This window comes from Peromyscus leucopus, chromosome X, assembly GCF_004664715.2.
Source record: "Peromyscus leucopus breed LL Stock chromosome X, UCI_PerLeu_2.1, whole genome shotgun sequence".
NCBI lineage: Eukaryota > Metazoa > Chordata > Mammalia > Rodentia > Cricetidae > Peromyscus > Peromyscus leucopus.
The window spans coordinates 25,435,239-25,457,777 of record NC_051083.1 but is presented as its reverse complement, the minus strand read 5'-3'; the positions used below and the strand labels follow the sequence as shown (position 1 = coordinate 25,457,777).

At 35.9% G+C, this 22,539-nt stretch overlaps 2 protein-coding genes across 10 annotated transcripts in view; one reads left to right on the top strand and one right to left on the bottom strand.

Annotated features, from left to right (window-relative positions):
* The window catches only part of Arhgap6 (Rho GTPase activating protein 6), a 487,916-nt gene that overhangs the window by 361,550 nt on the left and 103,827 nt on the right, over window positions 1–22,539 (top strand). The gene's annotated exons all lie outside the window — the stretch shown is intronic.
* Window positions 561–11,601, bottom strand: Amelx (amelogenin X-linked). 7 transcript variants are annotated; one of them, XM_037198918.1, is made up of 8 exons: window positions 11,551–11,601; window positions 10,193–10,258; window positions 8,289–8,336; window positions 7,011–7,052; window positions 6,870–6,914; window positions 6,167–6,604; window positions 2,504–2,548; window positions 561–685 (listed from the first exon to the last, which is right to left on the bottom strand). In XM_037198918.1, the coding sequence occupies exons 2-8, from the start codon at window positions 10,244–10,246 to the stop codon at window positions 656–658; spliced, it is 702 nt and encodes a 233-aa protein (XP_037054813.1). In that variant the 5' UTR covers window positions 10,247–10,258; window positions 11,551–11,601; the 3' UTR covers window positions 561–655. The 7 variants fall into 7 exon arrangements, with proteins under 7 accessions (XP_037054813.1, XP_037054815.1, XP_037054814.1 ...); XM_037198920.1 differs by having other exon boundaries at window positions 6,167–6,532; XM_037198919.1 differs by lacking the exon at window positions 7,011–7,052.

The following is a 22,539-nucleotide window of genomic DNA, read 5'->3' as shown; positions in this document are numbered from 1 at the left end:
AGCTCTGTTTGTAAAAGTCTGAATACCCCCAACTGTACTCACAACACAGGAAATCATGTGGACACTTGGGGACAGTCAACTGGCCTCAGTGCACCCACATTCCACACCCAAATATAGAATTTGGATGTTTTATGGCATTGAGGTAATTTAATGCTGTTTGAGGTATTTTTAACTCATAAGAAAAAGATAAATATTTAACCCTGTGGTATTTTTTTCCCTCTCTCACTATCTCTCCATTCCCTCATTTCCTTTTTCTTTCCATTAAGAGACAGGATTATTAATTGTGATTTTGTAAATAAATTCACCACTATTTACTGTGGTGAATGTTTGGGGGCCAAAATGACTGGTTTTTTTTTTTTTCATTTTCTTTACCCCTTACCACTTCCCTCCCACAGTTCCCAATTATTTTTTATCTTTTATAAGTGTCAGGTATTTCATATTGTGGAATCTTCCCAGAAAGCATTTTTGAATAACTAAATTTGAGCCAATGATCCCTACTGATAAAGGACAGGGTTAGCAAACAAATTTCCCCAAATGAAAAACTACAAGTAACAAGAATATTGCAACAAATGTAAGCCGATGAGAATTTTATTAAAGCAATATTGAACACTACTACATGCCATTATGTTCTGGAAAGGTAGGAGACAGTTTGAAATCATTTTTCTGGTGTGCTTTCCATGTTAAGCTGTTAAGATAAGTAGAACATCATATTACTTTAAAAGTCAACACAATTATTTGCTATTTCACATAACTTTCTGTGTTTGGTGCTTAAACTCATTCTTGTTATTTTCTACTACTGTTTACTACCAAGGAGCAAACATCCGGCTTCAGGGAAAGTCTATAGTTTATTTTGTATGGTTTAGGAAAGGAGATATACACCTGTTTCTTGAAAAGAAAATGAGCAAGTATTTTTCTTCAATTTTTATTGGATAAACTGTAATGTCCCTTCATAGTAATGGCGAATGCCATCAATATATATTCTCTAGGTGGTTGGAATGGGGAGAAGTTTATTTAAAATAGTAAGTTGCTCAAATGGTACATGTCTTCACATGTGTCCTTTTACTATAGGTCAATCTAATGCACATGTTTATGTATATACATGTGTGTGCCCTAATAACACTGTAATTTTTGAATCATAAAACAAAGGAGAATGCAAATTTTTCTGGTGTTTACAGTCAATAAATTTCTTTCAGAATTGAACAAAATACTTTTCTTGGTTTCAGTTTTTAATCAGCTTAAACTTTCATCTCTTCCCAGTGAAGCTCTAGGTCAAGGGCAGACATAACCTACATCCAGTCCAGATGTGGCTGGTTCAAGGTCTGAAACACCATTCCTTTGGTGCCAAAATAATTCTATTACAAGCAGGGAAATGAATTTATTTCAATTCCAGATATGTCTGTTTTGAAAGAAAACTAGAGGAGAAACCATCATGGTGTATATGGTTTGACAAAAGAAAGAAAAAGAATCCTCTAGTTCTTAGAAAATCCTCTTTCAAGATTATGATCACTGATATGCGTAGGAAATGGCTTCTTAGGGAGAACTGCAACTTTTCAATTTTATCAAGTCAATCTGTTTTGTGTCATCTTTTGTTTCAAATCTTGGAATTAATAAATATGCTTATTCTGCCTCAGAAAGTTGTTAATAGAGGAACACTGATAAAATTGTCAGTTCTATTAACAGTGTCTTAGATCTGGGTTTCCCAATATGGTAGTCATTTGCCCAGTGTGGGTGCTAAGCATTTAGAATATATCAACTATGGCCAAGAAACTATATTTTAAATTTTATTCTTTGTTAATTCATTTAATTGTAAATGCACACATATGACTAATGTGTTGTATGACACAGGTATAAAATGTAATTACATATATATATATGATACATATGATTACAATGTGATGGCATGTTTCAAACTATAGTTTTTCATCCCATTGCATTGTAATCCTATGTATCTATCTTTTGATTTGGGTAGTATGGCAACCATTATTTTCTTTGATAATTAATAATTACTTCCAGTTTTTTTTAAACATCCATCCTCAGTATTTGCTACTAAGATGGATATTTGTAGACATACAGATTGAAATTAGATTGTTACATTATATTTCTCATGTTCTCTTCTAATATGTGAACTATGAGCATTTTACTAATTATATTATTTATTGAAGCTGAATTTTTCAATATGGTACAAACCCAATATTATAAAACATTCAAGAAACAAAAGTAAAGTTTGTGAGGTTCATGTGTGCAATAGATTAGGCATTTATTAAAATTGGAATGTTATCTAATATAAAATTATAGTAAAACCTCAAGTTTTAAAGGTTTATCATCACATAAACATTGTAATATGCCTGTGACCTCCACGTCCTTTGAAGCCAGTTAACCTCCAACAGAATTTCATCAGTGTTAGCCCTATATGTATACATCAGAGTGCATATATTTGAATAAAAAAGGAGATTTAAAAATGCATGCCTGTTAACTTAAAGTAATAAACAAAATGTCTACATACCGGATGCCTTGTCATGCTCTGGTACCACTTCTTAGGAGAAAATACCTTAAGAGAAGGAGACATTAGAATGCAGTTGATTTAATTTAGTTTCATATAAACTAAATACTAAACTCACTAATTCAGTATGAAATATATACTCACTAATGCAGTCCTGTCAGTATTGATAGCCTGAGAATGTGACTTCTACAAAAGAAAGAAGCTAAATACATGTCCAGTGCTCCTATGTCAAGTATTATGTTACTAGCAATCCAGCACATTCTGCAAGTTGTTGTCCATGATCTGGGGCAAGTATGATCACACTCATCTTTTAGAGATAGTCATGAAGAGTTAGAGTCAATTTATGCAACAGGGCTACCAAAATGGTAATTCTGTTTAAGCTCCATGGCTCATGCTCGTCATTGAAATAGCAAAGCATGTAGCTGTAGGTGGTCCTAGGGATGGGCAATTTCAGGACACAATGATGCCACAAATATCCTCAGGAAATTTTATTTTTCTCCTTCCAACTTTTGATCACAATACAGCAGACGCAGCTCATGAATCACAACTTCAAACAAATGATCAAAAGAAAAGAACCCTTTTTCCCCCTAGAGTGTATCTATACGTCCTTTAATAAAAGAGAAAGCTAATCCCTAAGAGTTCTTTCTTTCCCAGGACACTTGCCCTTTGCCCTCATTATATACTCATGGTCCACCACAACCTATCCCTCAACTAAGAAGAGACAAGCAGTATAAAACTATGGTAACTGATGTCATAGTTGGTGTGGATGAATGGACCTTCTCTCCCTGGGCAGTAGAGAGGACACATCTCTCTCCCAAGTAGGAGGAAGGCCATATTCTGGGATCAGTTCCAGCTCTGCCAATGAGAAATGAGTTGTGAGCAAGCTGATGAACAGCTTGTGACTGCTATGTGCCATAGAATTTTGACTGTATTTCTGCCATAGGATTAATGCCATTTGGGCATCCTTTACTGTTGCCAATAGCTTATTGCATCCCTTTCCTAGATTCTAGAGCCCTAAGGATTGGGGACTACCGTTTTCACTATTACATACAGTAGTGCCTAGTTTTCTTAGTGCTTGAAAAATATTTGCTCAGTTGATTAAAAGTAGCCTATGCTAATTGACTAATTGCTTTCTTACCTTTCTTATTGCATTTCGTTCTTTAAAATCAGCTTATTTCTTTGCATATCGATACCTTCCCAGTAAAGCTATGTTTATTCATTCCAGAAAATGATTAAGGGACCTTAATCATGAAGGTACTGGAATAAAGTTACTGAGGGTGCTGTGTAATATAAACCCTGAAAAGACTGTTTACAACTTTGTGTGGGTGTAAGAGGAAAAAATGATTCAAATATAAATATGAGTGGGAAAGAAAACTTGTTTTGAGTCCATTTTATGCATCTGTTAACATTTTGAAGACCATGCGGTAGACTTCATCAGCTTAAAGATTATGAAGTGAAAGAAATGACTTGTGTATAAAATCACTGCAATTCTCTGCTTGAAGTTCCATTATTAAATTTTTCTTAGGCAAAATAATTGCTTCAATAATTTCAAATTCAGTGAATTACTCTACATATCACATAATTTCACTGAAAATATTTTTTGCTGTAGAATGAGTTCAAAAGACCAGATTTTGATTAGTAATGTGGTGTGAAGAATAAAGCTAGAGTTCCAAGGCTTAATTTGATATAGAATATAAACATTTCTTAAAGTTTATCTTTTTCAATGTAAAGAATTTTTCTTCTAAACTTGCTTTCATTTGGATCAGGTTCAGTGACTATCCATGCTGAACATTTTTTAACTTTCTCAGCTATTCTTAATGATGTACAAAATTCTATTTTAAGAAAAGATTTGAGATAATATAAAGGTTCTCTAAGAAGACATATAGTCATTATTTGCCTGCTAAATGGTCAATCTGTAGGAGCAAATGACCAGTCCTTATGTTATTCACAAATATTCACTTATAAGTTCTCTCAAGTGATAGGAAATTTTAAATTTAATTCAACACAAAGACATGAATGATTTTTAAAACATTTTATTATCTGCTAATGATACTTATTTTTAGTTACAGAATTTACTAAGTGATTGTAGGCACAAATCATTGTGTTCTTGAGTTATTCCTAAAAACAACCGAAGTATCCACTTCGGTTCTCTCATTTTCTGAATTTTTTAATCCTGAAAAAATATAGCAAAAGGAACAATTAACATAATTTACAAACATTCCTAGTGAATACTATTTACAATAATAAGTTATGGCTTCTGTTTTGTCAAAACAATGTACAACCATTGAGTTTTATTTCGTAATTTCTGAAGTTTCTTATCTTGTCATTAAATAGAAGTTCCCTATTCAGGGCACTAAGACATTATTTAATGATATAATAGTAGCTGCCACCTTGCATCAAGCGTTACCTGCTGTAATCTTCATTTTCCATAAGGTAATCATTAGTATTTTTACTCTAATTTTAAACAGGGGAGTACTGAGTTTAAAAGTTCAAAATACCTCCCCAAAGTCACCTTTCCACAAATAGTTTGGGCAAGATAGAAACACATGATCAAATCCGCAGTGTTAATCATTAATAAAGACACAAATAAACCCACTTTGCATGCAAACAGAGAGCATATACCTTAGTCTAGGATAATCAGTGATAGCTACCAGGTTATTCAATTCCAGCCTGTTTCTATAAATTCTACCTCATTTCCATAAACAGGCTTACAATTGTGAAGACATGCATGGCATTATTTTATAAGGAAACTGTAGCATTAATATTTAGAGTTAAAAGTTATCTTTTTTTCCTTTCCTGTTTTAAAGAAGTGAAACACCCCCCAAATGGAAGTAACTTGGTACCCTACCACCTCTTCTTTTGAGGGAAAAGCTAGGGCTAGAATCCAGGTGTCTTAACTCCCAATCAAGGTTACTCCTGCCTTGCTCCTCTTTGATTCTTAGTAGCAAATCATTCATAGCACTTATGAGTTGGAATCACATTTGGATCCATGTGCATAGTATATCACATCATTTCATATATGTAACTTATGTGTGTGCATAAGGATCATTTTATTAACTATTCTGATTTGTTTGTAAGAGCTTTCTGTAACACAGGAACATTTAATGCTAAATTGTGACAACCTCTTATCAAACGCTTAGTCTGTGGAGTCCTAGTACTGAAGAAGAACCTAACAGTCTCATTAATTTAGCCACTTTCAAGTTGAATGATCACTTTATACTGACAATTTTCCTGTATGTCCTGAAAGATAATTCCTATCTACCTCTTTCAACTTGTTCAAATATTTGCCCTCCTCATTCTCAAAAATTACTCCTTTTTTATATTCTTCCTGAAGTTTAGCCCATTCAAACTAGTCAAACCTTTGAAATATTAAAAAAAATGATATTCACCTGTTATGTTACTATTAAAATGGGTACATTTCAGTAATACATATTCTGGTGAAAATTCAATAATTAGAATTTAAATACACCATAAAACCCATGGTGTTAATTACCAAGCCATGTCAACAAATTCATTTGTAAAAAAGAAAAAAAAGATACAATATATGCTTGGACTAAACAGAAGCAAAGACCTATAGTGTCTGCATCTCTGGGTTCTGATTTGTTTTGAAACTTAGAACACTGGGACCAGTTCTGTTGTCTTTTTCTGGCTTCAAGGTATACTCACCACTTCTTCCCGCTTGGTCTTGTCTGTCGCTGGCCAAGCTTCCAGAGGCAGCTCAGGAAGAATGGGGGACAGGGGCTGCATGGAGAACAGTGGAGGCAGAGGTGGCTGTGGTGCCAGGGGCTGCATGGGGTGCAGAGGTGACTGGGGCTGCATGGGCTGATGAGACTGGGGTGGAATGGCCTGGGGCTGGAAGGGCTGCTGGAAGGGCTGCTGGGCAGATGGAGGGATGTTTGGCTGGTGGTGTTGGGTTGGAGTCATGGAGTGGTGGCCAGGAACTGGCATCATTGGCTGCTGGGGGGCCACTGGCTGTTGAGCTGGCACCACTGGGAGGTGGTGATGAGGCTGAAGGGTGTGACTCGGGGGATGCTGTTGAGACAGCACAGGGATGATTTGGTGGTGCAGCCATCCACCCATGGGTTCGTAACCATAGGAAGGATACTGGTGAGAAACAAAGAGTCAGGTTTACCATTGGCTCAGTTGACCTCTAACTGGAGAAGTAGCAGTAGTGTTTGTTATTATGACCTTATGAATATTTTAGTCATTTTTTCCTTTGCAAGAATTTCTAACAGTGTAAAGATATGACCTTTTACAAACTAAAATTCCCATTAGTGTTTGTAGGTGGAGTAGACATATTTCAGTTAAAAAGGGAATTTAAATGCATGCCTATTCTCTTAAGGGAATGAAGAACAAAATGTGTACATACCGGCTGCCTTATCATGCTCTGGTACCACTTCAAAGGGGTAAGCACCTTAAGAGAAAGAGATATTAGAATGCATTTGATTAAGTTTAAGTACATATGAACTAAATACTAAACTCACTAATGCAGTATGAAATATAGACTCACTAATGCAGTCCTGTCAGTATTGATAGCCTGAGAATGTGACTTCTACAAAAGAAAGAAGAAGGTAAACATTTGTTGGATGTTTCCTATGTGTCAGGTACTGTGTTATATCCATCCCATCCACTTTTCATGTTTTCTTCCATGACCTGAGGCAGGTATCACCCTCACTTTTATAGGTAACGTTATGAAAACTCAGGTAGGTTCATTCACTCAGCTGAAGTTACGAAAGTAGTAATCGATTTAATTCCACAGTTCCTGCTCTTCATTGAAAGAGCAAAACAAACAATTAAAAACTTATGACCCAACGATGTGATATAATATTCATTTAGTTCTTTCTTATTTGATATCACAATGGAGAGAGGAGGTGTAAACATTGTCTTTCATCCTTAAGACATAGGTTTCTTGGTCAAATATATCAACATTTTAAGATAAAACAGTAAAATTTGCCTCAGATTCTTATTAGCATTTTTCTTCAGTTTATATGACTAAACGGACTTTATCTGAACCTGTGAGATAAATAGAGTTTCATCCCTTTCTGGACAGTATAGTCTTATTAATTAGACTCATATAGTACACCATTTAATCAATACCACAAAAAAACTATTAACCTCCCCTCAAGCTATGAGTGACATAGCACTTTTCATGCCCTTTATTAGTCCCTGAATAATATTTTTGAAATGCAGTTATCATTGTTTCCCTTCTCTAGATGAGGAAAACAGAGTTCCCGAAGGAAAAACAGATCTTCCCAATGTTGTATAGTTTGCTTGTGGTTGAGGAGAACCCCAAACCCTGTTTCTAGAACTCTTCTGCTTTCCATCACTCTGAAGAGACTCTTATAAACCACTTTTCATTGATCACTTAGCATAGCCAATGAGAAACACACACGGTGTGTGGATATCTTTGAATCAGCAATTCTTTCCCAGCTAGAAAAGATTTTAACATCTTACTTACTCCTCGAATTTTATAGGCTGGCATAGAACAAGACTGTTGAAGCCGAGTTCAGTTTCTGCCCTATCATGGAGCCTTCCTGAGTGGTAGTTCATGGTGGATACATTTATAATTAGGTTTAAAAGTAGAGGCTGAGTCAGAGTGACCAGGTAGGAGGGTGCTGGGAAATGCAGGCTTGAGGCCATCAGTCGGGGCTTCAAGCTGCTGGTGGGAACTGAAAAAGTGTGACCATTTGAGAAACATCTTGAATGAAGAATCAATACAGCACTCTTTACAGATCTCAGGACATCTTTAACTCAGATAATGGTCAAAATTAGTAAATAGAAAAATTACCTCATAGCTTAAGTTGATATAACCAGGGCTCCCCGGATGAGGTGGTAGCTTTTTCAGAAAAGGGATAAGGCAAATTGAAAGAAAAAAGGAGGGAGAAACAAAGGGGGAGGGAGAAAGAGGAAGAGAAAGAAAGAAATTAAGTCAATACACAATTGTTCACATTAAGCGTGTCTAATGCTACATTTAAAAAAAATATATGCATAGTACAGAATGAATTTGAGGGCTACTTTTAATCTGAGTGTGTATGCTGTGGAGGAGGAGCCTTCTCACTTAAAAGAGGCTCTAACTAGCTGAATGACTTTCCCAGGGGAGACCTGGAAGCAGAATGCAGAATACATTTGTCCTCCAGGGATCTTTGGATTAAAATCAACCATCAAAGAATCCTACCCGCTTCTACCCACCCACTTACTGGTTGATCAAACTCCCTCTGTGTTAGGAACAGAGGTATGTTTCTGTTACACAATTTAAAAACAATAAGAAGCAAGGAATTGTTTCACAAAGGGTCCCTTTATATATCAGTTGATTAAGTGTTCAAGTATCAAAGGGATTCCTAGTAATTAACATGCAAAGTAAATAAATAACACACCAACTCTATTGTTCAATGTGAGAACAAGATGAGAATAATAAACTATAAACATTCTAAATATATCCCCTGAACAAGAAAATAATTGATTTATTGAAGTTCAAGGCCAACCCTTTTTATTATTGTGTCAATGGTTTATGACAGAAATTTAGAAGTTCCACATAAAAAGCAACCTGAACAATTTTCTAAACCAGAACTCTCTGTACTTCCCAAAGTGGGGGCCAGCTGACTAATACCTGACTTATAGAGTTCTGGATGGCCCAAGGCAGTGGGGGCAGGAGACAGAAAGGTGTGAGATTAAAGCGGAAAACCTCCCTCAGACACAAAGCTACTTAAGGGTCAGTTCAAATCTGCTCTTCCAAAATGCATGTGTTTTGCAATTGGATTTATTCACTCTCGTCTGAATGTAAATGAACTTTAGTTAGGTAGCTGTCTTCCCTATATTGTCTTGATATAAGCTCTCTGAGACTAAGGTGTTATAAAGGACTGAATTTGTAAATGTCAGAGCTCCTCAGAGGATAAAGAATCATCAAAATGCAGGATTTCAAGAATACAGAGCACAAGGTCTACAAACTTACTGGCTTCTGTAGTATCAAATGTTCTTTTAATCACCAAAATCTTTGCTGGCATGTGGCAGTAGCCTTCTGCCTGTGTCTAGAGAGTGGGCCAGACCTCCCGGTCTTTGGGACATTTGAATGGTACAGAACAGAGTTTGTACTATATATTTTTGTTTTCAAAGCATTTGGCATAGGCAGGATTCCAGAACCTTGCTAAGGCTGAGTCCTACCTAAGGAGTAAGGGGGAGGGCTTTTAACAGTGAGGTGGTGCAAGAAGGAATTTCTAATGTAAAAATATTACCTCCTTAAGGGTAACAGCAGTGGTATTTGGAGGGCAAGAAGAAATTTTGAAACTTTTGAGGAATTGAGTCTTAGAGATTGTTTGGATGTTGCATTTGCCTAAGGCTGAGTAAACACTTTCTCTGGAAGCCTTTCAAGAATTCCTTCAAATAGATAACTCCTCATAGAGATGGGCAGTGGTGTTTACAAGCTAATTGTTATGGCAGGGTCTTCTGGGGGTAAAATGCTTGTTAAAATGCTGAGTGCTTGGCCTCCCTTCAGCTGTACTGAATCACAATCGGTGGTGGAGATATTCATGATTTTCTATTTAACAAGCTCCTTAAGGGTTTCTTCAACACTTAGACACTCGGGGATATCAGATCTTGTGCTGTATTAAACCCTGAAATTTACCAACCAGGGGGACAGATTTATATTTCTAAGCTTATGAAATTGGATACAGTCAATAAAAGGAGTGTTTTACTCACGGGCATAGCAAAAGCTGCTCCCAGGAGGCAGGCAAACAAAATCCAGGTCCCCATTTCTTGATGGTTCTGAAATGTAAATCAACACCAGCCATTTTTAAAAATATTTTTGTAGGCATGAACATAATTATGTTTCATATATATATATATATACAGTCCACATTAGTGTGTTGCTAATAACAAAGAAGGTGGAGTCCTTCTTGGCAAAGGACTTCATTCATGTGTGATTCCCATTTTTCAACTCATATAATTGCTTCTGAAGTTATGAAAATGATAAAGGGGCTTTTCAACTAAGCTGAAGGTTAACAAGTTATAGGAACACAAGTGATCTACCAAAATGATTTTGTATACCATTTTTCTGTACCTATACGGCTTGTAGACTCATGGAAGCTAAATGGAATCTATAAATAATGATTAAAAGAATAGAGTCAAATAGAAGGGTTTGGTAGATAATCTAGTGAATGTAATTTTATAGTTTTGTAAGAGACAGAAATGTTCTTTTTGGGTACAGCCCACTTGAGCATTGCTACTGTTAAAAGCATAAACTAATTATTTGAGAAAATATTGAATAATTTTCCAGGATAGATTGATGGAGGAGTGGGTTTAGGTCCAGATGTCACCATCTGTAGAATTTTAGGCAAGAATCTCTCATAACACCTTTGAGCTCCAGGTGTGAAGCAAAAGATATAGTTAAACCAAAGAGAGGGAACAGTGCTAACATTCGATGCTTCTTTAATGGTTCTGGAATGAATTCTACCTAAAAAAAATTCTATCTTCAGTCAGTAGTATCCTCTTTTTGCATGTCAACTACACTGAAATTCTTCTACATATTAAGGTCCTTGAAACATGAAGCAAGCACTGGCCATCCCAAAACATGCACATTGTTTTATGACAACACCTTGAAGTATATTTAGGATATGAATGTAACATGTAATGGTGCTGGCTATGAAAAGTACTTTGAGATTTTCTACCTTCTAGGTCTATTTTTTCAGAGGTTACCTTAATAAAAAAAAAGCACTTACACTTGATATAATTAAAGTTTTGTAAAGAAGTAGGTCATAGCCTATTAAAGCACTATCTTAATTAAAAAGCAAAGAAACATTCTGGTGTGAAATATAGCTCCCCAAAAGCTTTGGAATGCTTGACCTGAATCTCATAGACATGCACACAAACACATTACTGTACTATAAAGTTAAAGATTCAATTATCAGAGGCTAAAATTTAATCATAGTAAAACTGAAAAAGCACATATGGTGTGGATGGCACAGAGTCATAAAAATGTGCAATATATTCGAAACATGAAATTCAGAGAAAGAAATGACCACAATAAAGATGGTAAATTATGAATGAAATCCACATACCTTTGAATGTGTTCTGAGTGACTTCTGTCTGAAGCTCAGGGATGCTTGATCCTTTGACTTCTTCCAACTCTGAGCCTGAATTTATACTATGCAGAGCATCTAGAACAGCCAATCAGGTTTCTGAAAGAAAAATGTGTTGAGTCTAAAGAAAAATCCCTGTATCATGATTTTTGAGATGCTTTGAGCACTGTTAAGGTTGCATGTTGTGATTAGTGCAGATAGTCTTTCATTACAGGCAATAGTAGGTTTGGGAGGCTGTCTTCAAGTCAGCAAATTAGTTTACTGCATATGCTGATACATTCAAATTCATTTTTAAGAAAGTTCTATTCCATTGTCTACTTCTCAGTTCTTGCAGTTAACATTATCCTTTTTTAGAAAACTGAATGGTCAAGGTTCTCCAGTGTACTCAAAATAGCCACTTAAGGTTCTCCAGACTTTTCATATCAGGATGCATAGATTCAAATCCCATTCTGGTAAGAAATCCAAAGCTCTTCCAGAATCCACAAATGCCAGTGTTTTTTCCCTGCTTCTATTAAAAGTATCCGCTCTGTCCCATGTGTCCTTTATCACCGTTCTGGTGGCCACCAAAAGAAGAGACCAAGGCCTTTTTTCTTGGCTTTTTCCAGAAAACCACCTGCCATGCAAACTCCCATGACCTCAAGACTATTACAGCCACAACACTTATTCTAATGCCCTGCCTGAGGGACAAAGTAGGCACATATCACATACCAATGTACTTGGAAATCTACTTGAGTACTTACAAACATGTGAACAGGTATTGCCCTGGTTCTACTACAGAGCCAGTTGGCAGCTCTCTTCCAGTGGTTCTCAACCTGTGGGACATGACCCCTTTGTGATTGAAATGATCCTTTCACAGGGGTTGCCTAAGACCATTGGAAAACATGGATATTTGCATTATGATTTGTAACAGTAGCAAAATTACATTTATGAAGTAGCAACGAAAAAAATTGTGGTTGAGGGATCACCACAACTGTATTAAAAGGTCGCAGCACTGGGAAGGATGAAAACCACTGCTCTAGTCTTTTCCAGCCCTTACCAAGCCCGATTCTTCGTATTGGAAACAAATTGCTATCTCTTTTTCAGCACTTATTAACTGTCCCTCTAGTGGCATTGCCTCCATGTTTTCAATACTCTCTCCTTTACTTAAACAACATTAACTAAATCCGTTCACTTTGTAAGAGGACTTCTGATTTAGCTATCAAATTTACATTTATTTTACTTCTCTGCCTTAACAAAACATGGCTTGGTTTTACTTTATTCTACAATCTCACCATTTAAGAAATAAATTTATAACTAAAGACGGGAACTAATGGTGTTTGCATCAGTATTAAATCATGTCCAATACTATTGTATTGTAGTCAGATCTTTCAAATACTTCAACAGAGTTTTTAAACTTCCACACATATATGCATTTTTCTATAGCTACAAATATACATAAGTTCTACAGATTCTTCAAACTGATAAATTATTACAAGGAGAAAATAGTCATAAAAGTATGTAATGTATAGTATTCATGACAATATTGAATTTAGGCAATGTTAATCCTGACTCCTGCTTCACTACAGATTGAGGGAACATTGAGAAATTAATCACAGATTGTTGAGTCACAGCTTCCTCATATGTAGGATGGGTACAATAATATAATCTAAGAATATTATTGTAAAAAATTAGGTGAGAGACAGACGCAGGGAAACAATGGAATGTGCCCATTCTACTCCTATGACCTGGAAAATGGTGAGTGTTGAAAGGATGCTAATAATACCTAAGATTTAAGGTGTTCGAAGATCTAAGTTTATCTTTGAGAATGAATTAATAAGGACAACTGCACATCATGATGAAAAGTGATTATTCAGTTTGGAAAAGAAAGATGGCAGTACAGGAAGTGGAAGGACATAGTAAGCCAAATGTATACAAGAAAATGAACACATAATAGGGCTCTAAAATAATATGTCCAAGATTTGTGCTTATTTATGAATGTTTATTGCTGAATCATATATATATATATATATATATATATATATATATATATATATATATGAAGCAAGACGTATTCTCTCTGAAGGAAGTTGTAAAAAAGATTTTAGGATTTGGTAGAGGTGTACCCCATTGTAGTAAAGAAGAGAGGAAGGAAAATGTGGATCTTATATTTCCCTTCAGTCTTTTACTCATTTTATTTAATTATGTGTATTGGGGTGCCTGAAAGGATTTGCGACATAGTTTCTTCTACAAAACTGTGGATAATAATACCTAGTTAATAAAACCACTTATGAATTGCTTTTGGCCTTACAGCTGCATTCAGTGTATCTCATTACTGTTTTTTATCTTTCAAGAATGAAAGAGTGATAATAGATTTAGTCACAGTGATCAACAGATGTGTTCTTATTATAATACTTATTTTTCTGGGACTGAAATAATTACTGTGTATTCACTGTGAACATCAATTGATCAGACACTGATGGCTTGTTCCATAGAAATATATATATATATATATATATATATATATATATATATATATATATATATCAAAAGAAAATTAATTTATTACTTCAAAGATACATCTGTATTCCCACTTTATTGTGGCACTGTTTACAATATCTAAGATACAGAATCAACATTGATGCTCATCAACAGATGAATGGATAAATAAAGTGTATATCTACACAATCTTGTTTTATTGTACTATAATGAAGAGTGAAATATTATCATTTCCAGAAAAAAAAAAAGAAGATAGGACTAGAGACAATTAAGTGAAATCATGTTAAGTGAAATTAGCCTACTATAGTAGAAGCTATAAATGCCAAACTAAATGTAGAATAGTGATTCCTAGAAGCTGAGCAGGGATGAGGAAGTTGGATAACAGATACCAAAACACAATTTGATAGAGGGAATAAAATTCTGTTGTTTCACAGTACTGTGTTATTGTTATAGTTCATATTACCTATTATATGTGCTGTGGACTTGGGGAGAGGATCGAAAAGACTACAGACATGAAGATATTATTAAGAGAAGAAATTGCTAATTAACTGATCGTATAGTACTGAATATTACACTATACTCCAATAATATGCATAATAATACAGGTTATTCAAAATACATTAAAAATTACTGAGTGTTTTAGGAAAAAAGAAAATTTCAATTGATACTTTGCCTATATGTAATTATTTTATTTTTGTATAAGTTGACTTTGGAAACCACACTTAATAAATTTTTTAAATTTTGTTATATGGGTTCTATAACATTTCCAGAATATTTTTGTTTCTCTTGCTTTTTGAAGTTGAGTGTTTCTTTATTCTTTCAAATCAGTATTTAAAACAATTTTAAGCATAAAATATTTTTATGTCTTGTTAGATCTCTAAGACAAGTGTAATGATATGGATCCCAAATATGTCTTTATCTGCTCCCACTTTTGTCTCAGATATCTGTGTGTGCATGTATGTGTGCTAACTACATTAAGAACTGCAGGCTATTCTTGTTAATATACAATAAAAAATGTGAATTTATTACTACTTCTAAACACTGTCCTTGAAAGTGATAGGTGAATAGTGTAAATACCCTTCTGAATTATAATAATTCTTTTGTTATTCTAGGTAGTTGTGAGTGTTTTATTTGACTTGCAAACCCTCACATTTTGCTGTTCCCGGGATGCTTATGCTAGCAAGTTTCTCCCTTTTAATTAGCTGATTCTGATTTATGGTTTGCTGAAAAGCCATACATATAAGTTAGTTAGAGATGTGTGTCATCTTTAAGCAAAGGAACACTCAAAGCCCACATGATCTGCTCATGGGGTGGGGCGGGGGGTCACCTGTGAGAACTGCTCAAGAGATTCAGTTTTATAGCATTTGATGATGGTTTCTGGTGGGGGCATGTTTTCTATTGTTGCTTTGCAATTCAGTCTTCTAGCTTACTTCTTGAGCCTCAGCCACTTTTGATTTGAGAGTGGTTGTTGGAAAAGTGGGGATTATGAATACTGCAACCCTTTCATATCAGCTATATAGTACTTCAGTTCTCATGCCTTCTCTTAAAGCAGACACAGAATTGTCTAATATTCTAGAATCATTCCAAATTAACTACTTTTGTGTAATTAAAACTAAAGTTAGCTTTTAAATTCTCTGGTTGTAGACATTGACTCATAAGAAAATGCAATTCCCACGTGGATAGAGGAAAATTTCACAAGATCCCACCCCTAAGTGAAGAGCTACAATGACGATAGCTGTTAAGGAAGTAAACCAGTTTTTTTCTCCTTTTGAAAAAAGGCATAACCCCAATCCTAAGGAGTCAACCTTAAACTCATGAAAATACTGGATTAATAAAGTCATGAACTGAAGAGCATGTCACTGGGGGAACACAAGTTGGGAGAGGGATGGGGTAGAAAAGATCCAAATACAACGTACACATGTAAAAAAAAATCTTCAAAAATTATTTTCCAAGAAAATAGAAAATATCATTTGCTAGCATGAATATTTTCTGGAATATACTTGGAGTAGTGCCCTTGTCAGAACTTAGACATGTCAGCCCTTACTGATTCTAACAAACATTGGTTACTTTTGCCCAGTTGAAACCCTTGGAATGTATTGTGTCTTATACTTCCTTTAAGGTATGTTTGGCAATGTATACAAAGTAGTTGCTAGATGGCTGATTGGTGAAAATGTCAAAATTATCCATGATATTGTGAAAATATAGAAAAAAGACTGCAGTATGCTGTGGATATCACTCTATATAAATAAACACTGATGGCCAGTGACCAGGCAGGAAGTATAGGCGGGACAAAGAGAGAGGAGAATTGGGGAAACAGGAAGAAGGAAGGGAGACACTGCAGCCACCGCCAGGAGAAGAGCATGTAGAGACGCCGGTAAGCCACCAGCCACGTGGCAAGCTATAGATTTATAAAAATGGGTTAATTTAAGATAAAAGAACAGTTAGCAAGAAGCCTGCCACGGCCATACAGTTTATAAGTGATATAAGCGTCTGAGTGATTATTTTATAAGTGGATTGTGGGACTGCGGGGCTTGGGGAACCTGGAGAGAAGCCCTCCAGCAACAAATGGCGCCCAACGTGGGGCCCGAACCCACGACCCTGAGATTAAGAGTCTCATGCTCTACCGACTGAGCTAGCCAGCAACAGCAGTAATTTAGGTGAGGTACTTGACTACCTAGGAAAGATCTCCTGTCTCCAAACCCCTTCCTCTCTTCCTCCCTTCCTCTCTCCCTTCCTTTTTAATCTCAATTTGTGCAGATGTTTACCAAAATACAAACAGTTATGTAAGGAACTCATTTCTGAACACCTCTGAGTAGCCAGTATTTCATTTCACCCTTTAAAGTAATCTGTAATTCAATAAACCCAGGTGAAATATAGGACAATTGGAGCACAGTATTTTTTCATTCATGTTCAGCAGGATTGATAAGTACAAGATATGTCCAAATTTTCATAGACCCCAGGTTTATTCAATGTTCCCTTGGAGTGGAGGAAGGTTGAATAAAAAAAGTTCAGATAAAATCACAGTACTTTTAAAGTGAGAAAGGCCTTTGTGATTATATATAGATAATACCTTAATAATATAAATATTCACAGAAAGAATTCATATAGCTTGTAATTTGGAAAGTCTGCAGGCATTTGCTAAGTATCTGGTGGAACAACTTTCAATGAAGGAAATTATATGCACATGGCAATGTGTTGTTTGGGTTATAATTAGCTGGTAATTGTCAGGAGTGAAAATGTTATACCTGTGTTAACAGAGGTAACATAGTAATGTAAAAACAAGTGATTTTCTTTCTGTTTATTGGACAGAATAAACCAAAATACATTTTACTTTCCTACTTGTGTACACACACACACACACACACACACACACACACACACACACACACTGACCACTAGTTTCTATGCTGTCAAAGAAAGCGAGAATTTTGCTCTTTGGCAGAGGACAGACTAGGGCAAAATTACACTTGGGTCATTGATCCCTTGTGTCTGACCTTGGCTCATGTACTTGACTCCTTTGCACATTTGCCATAATACTGGGGAAATGGGCATTCCTAAGTAAGGGGGTTCTAATAAAATTCAATCTTAAATATGTTTTGCAAAAGTAAGAGTGACATTTTTTCTTTGTTTTCTTGAGATGGGGTCTTACCATGTAGTACCTACTGGATAGACTGGCACTTGATACATAGTTATAGTTAGCCTCAGACCTATTCCTCAGCCTTTACCTCTCTGATGCTAGGATTAAAAAAAGCCTGCACCATGATGACCTGTTCTAGAATGACAATTTTAGTAGTTGCAGGTGAAGGAAAGGGAGAAAATTCAATAAAACAAAGGGAAAAATAGTCAAAAGGTTGGACATTATCACTCATCTTCTAATATATAGGGTTTTCCTCCATTGTTCTTGGACAGAAATGATATATTATATACACTTTGAATATCTCAGGCTCCTAGCCAAAGTGATAACATATGTGTTTAAAAAGTAAAGGACTTAGTTAATAACTTTCATATGAAATATAGGGCTACATATGAGATCTGTTGCCAGAGATTATTGTTCAAAGTCAACTAGATATTACTCTATAAAACGAGTTCTTGTTTAGTAAGGAACAAAATCAAATGAAACATATAAAAATGATCGAAATGGTTTTATTCATATATAATTTACATACCATGAAATTACCCTCAGAATGTGCAATTGAATGGTTTCTAATAGTCTTTGTATCTTGACACAGTTTCTAACCATCAACATAATCTAATTTTCAAACATTTTAATTACCTGGAAATAGTGATTAGCAGTCAATCTTAGGTGTCTCCACTCCTGACCCCAGACAGCTCCGTACTTTCAGTCTCTGTGGATTTTCAGCCTCTATAGATTTTTGGATTTTCCTGTTTTTAATATTTCTTATGGTGTCATACAATGCATGTTTGAGAAACAGATCTCTGACAACCTCTGACACACTTGACATTTGGAGATATCAAATCCTTTGCTGTGGTATGTTCAGTATCCCTGGCCTCTTCTCCCTATATTCCAGAAGCAACATCCCACTTCATCCCACTCCCTGCCACCAAAATATGACAAACTAAAACTATCTCCAGACATGTCACATGTCCAAAAGAGGATAATTGTCCTGAGTAAGGAGTTGTGGCCCTACTGTGCCTATGAACTGAGCTGGTATGAAGTTAGCTAGAGTCCTAGGAAGAGAGGGAAGAGGGATTATATGAGGAAGGGAGGACAAGATCATGATGGGGAAAGCCACAGAGACAACCAAACCAAGCTAGTGGGAGCTCACAGACTCTGGACTGACAGCTGGAGACCTGCATGGGACTGAACTAGGCCCTCTGATTGTGGGTAACAGTTGTGTGGCTTAATCTGTTTGTGGGACCCTTGGCAGTGGGACCAGGACTTACCCCAGATGCATGAAATGGCCTTTTGGAGCCCATTCCCTAAGGTGGGATACCTTGCTCAGCCTTGGATGCAGCGGGGAGCGGCTTGGTCCCGCTTCAATTTGGTATGACAGCCTGTGTTGACTTCCCAGGGGAGGCCTTATCCCCTCTGAGGAGTAGTTGGCAGGTGGGGTGGGGAGAAGGAGGGAGGGAGGGAGGGGGAACTGTGGTTGGCATGTAAAATGAAAAAAATAATTATTAAAAAAAAGAGAGAGACCAATATCTCAGGATCCTGGAAACTCCACACTTTCCACCTTCATTTTCAAAATTCTGATTCCTTTTTTTAAAAAAAATGGATCAATAGTACCCATGTATGAAGTTGTTAAAAAATAAATAAAAAATTCTCTATCATTTAAAATAGAAATGAAAAGGTGAATGGGGAAAAGCAATTAAAGAATTATTTAAATGAAAACTGCCTGGGAGATAAAAGATCAAAACTACCTGGAAGATAAAATCATCTAATATTCAGTTTGCTGAAAAAAAAAATAGGGAAATTGTTAGGCAGAGGGTTTAGGGATTAGTAGGGATGGGAGGGATATAAGGAAGGTTGAGACATGAAAGTGATCAGATTTCATTATGTGTGTATGAAATTGTCAAATATTAATTAATTTTTAAAAGTTATAAACAGGAAAAAAGTAAAAGAGTCAATTAAAATTAATAAATTGGGGCTGGTAAGATGGCTGATCAGGTAAAAGCACTTGACCAATTCTGATGACCTGGGTTGCATCCCCAAGACCCACATGTTGGGAAGCAGTACTAACTTCCACAAGTTGTCCTCTGACCTCACCCATGTACTGTGACACACTCTTCATCCATGCACACACAAAATCAAACAATAAACAAAAGTCTTATACAATTTTAAATGAATAAATTATACATTTAAATTGTTGTTTTAAAATAAAATTAATTTGTGATCTATGCCAGTGGTTTTTAATCTTCATTTAAACGGCTGGCACTGTGGTGTCAATAACATAAAAAAAAAATCTCTAAATTTGAATTTGAGCTTTCCTATGCTACAACTGTAAGAATATGTTGATAGTTCTCTTATGTTCTCATTCCCTACCCCTTACCCTCCATTGCCCGCCCCTCATCTGCAGTTCACTCATGGAGATATCATCTATTTCCCTTCCCAGAGCAATCCATGCATCCCACCTTGGGTCCTTCTTGTTAGCTAGCTTCTCTGGAGCTGTGGATTGTAGTCTGGTTATCTTTTGCTTATATCTAGTATCCACTTATGAGTGAGTACATACCATATTTGTCCTTCTGAATCTGGGTTACCTCACTCAGGATGATTTTTTCTAGTTCCATCCATTTGCCTACAAATTTCATGATATTATTATTATTATTATTATTATTATTATTATTATTATTATTTACCGCTGAGTAGTGATCCATTGTGTATATGTGCTACTTTTTCTTTATCCATTCTTCAGGGGCATCTAGGTTGTTTCTAGGTTCTGGCTATATGAATAATGCTGCTATGAACATAGTTGAGCATGTGTCCTTGTGGTATGATTGAGCATTCCTTGGGTATATGCCGAAGAGTGGTATTGCTGAGTCTTGAGGAAGATTGATTCCCAATTTTCTGAGAATTCCAAATATTGATTTCCAAAGTGGCTGTACAATTTCTCCTGGAACTTAACTTAAGTCAGCTTTAAAATCATTCTCTGGTCTATAAACACTCCTTGAACAGCAAAAGGAAGCATGAGATTTGATTTATACCGTGGCTAATGAAAACAAGTGGGAAATCACTGTTGATCATATCCTACTAATCTAACTTAGTTTCAGGAATGGAGGCAAGACAGGAAGTACTTGGGCCATAGAAACTTCAGAAAATCCATGTGTGAACATGCCTCATTTTTTTATTGACTTCTCCTCCCCCTCCTCTTTTCTCCCTTCTGCTCCTCACCCACTACCCTACTATTCCCTCCATCCCTTTCCTTTTTTTTACCCTTTTCTTTTGCTCCATTTCCCTTCATTTCTTCCTCTCCTTTTTTTTTCTGTCACAGTGCTAGGGACAGAACCTAGGGCCTCAAACATGCTATATAAGAGCTCTATCACTGAACAGCCCCAGTAGTCATACATACCCTTAAAATCATGCATGAGAATAAAATGGACTAGTAGTCTTCAGCTACAGATGATGTTTAAAACATGTTTAAGGTAGGATGGTCTAGGCTATGTTTTTATTTATGATACTTTCATGCTATGATAAGCTTAAGAGAATATAACCCCATTTTAGGTTGTAAAGCATCCATATGTAATTTGCATAATACATGAAATTATAGCATGGTTGAATATCTAGCAAAACTGGACACAGAGGAATAGTTGGTATCACTGGGTCTCTACAAAGCACTTCTTGAAGGATTACACTTGACTTCTAATATAATTTAGAAGTAGTGATATTCAATGCTCATTACATTTAAGAACCATTTGGTGAGTTTTTGAAGACCTTTATGTCTTGGTTTCATTCCACCCAATTTCTCATTTAATTAGACCAAGCAAAGCTTTCATCTGTTATTGTGACTTTCAGTAACCAGAGAAGCTTGAAAAAAAATATTGATGACTAGGTGCTATTTCTGGAACTTTTGTTTCTGTTGAATATAGTGTGCAGTCAGAGTTGAGATACATAAAGGCAACTTATTGTGAACAAGCTGTTCTATCTATCTGTTAAACCTTTACTTCACATGGAAAGCTAGGTTTTTATCAATTTTGCCCAAGCCAATGTAGATTATCATTTAGTGCAATAGGTTACATTAAGAGCGTCTAACAAAAACATCATTGATGATTATGAAAGTAGTATCTTATCTTCAGACCATAAACACAATGGCAGATCCTCAAGAAACACTCAGAGAGCATTTGCTGATAATAGGGAATGTGTTTCTTTCATGACCTCTTGGTTTATTACAAGTATTTCATTTGAAACTGGGTTTCTCAGAGTCCATGAGAGGCTGCTAACATGTTGATTCAATGAAATGGTGCATTTGGTGAACCACCCATCTGACTGAGTTACTTTGGGTGTAGCTGTTTTGATTTTTGTTCCCTCCCTCTGAGTATATGGTTTTGTTCATTTAATCAAACAAATCCAGTTGTTTTGCCATTTTGTAGACACATTCTTTGTGTGGCCAGGAATCCTGTTTGCGGTGACCACACCACAACTAGATTTGAATGTAGAGCAAACAAGTGCTAATTTGAATCAATTGTTAAGATTGCCAGCAACCAACCAATGTGACCTCTATCCCTGGGTTCACTTAGCGACCCTGAAGGCAAGGCACTGTGTTTATTCCATTATCATTTCCTCCATCCATCAAAAGCCCCAATCCTCACAAATGAGACAATAAGAAACTCAAACTTAGGCCATTTTTTGTTCTTAATTTTTGTATGGTTTTATTTCTTAGTACAAACATGATTCATGATTGTAAATAGACTCTCCATAATATAGAAAAGCATTAGGCATAATGCCCTAAAGAATCTCTGTCAAGTCATAGCCACTGTTAATATCTGAGAAGATAATTCCTGATCTTTCTGAGGAATTATACTAGACACGTTATATTG

What these genes read in the sequence shown, in the direction of transcription:
- Amelx (XM_037198918.1), bottom strand. Translation starts at nt 10,246, where the DNA reads ATGGGGACCTGGATTTTGTTTGCCTGCCTCCTGGGAGCAGCTTTTGCT. An exon ending in AGACCAAGCGGGAAGAAGTG is followed by an intron (nt 2,549 to 6,166) that starts GTGAGTATACCT and finishes CCTTCTCTTAAG; the next exon opens with GTATTTTCTCCTAAGAAGTG. An exon ending in AGAGCATGACAAGGCATCCG is followed by an intron (nt 686 to 2,503) that starts GTATGTAGACAT and finishes TTATCTTAACAG; the next exon opens with CTTAACATGGAAAGCACACC.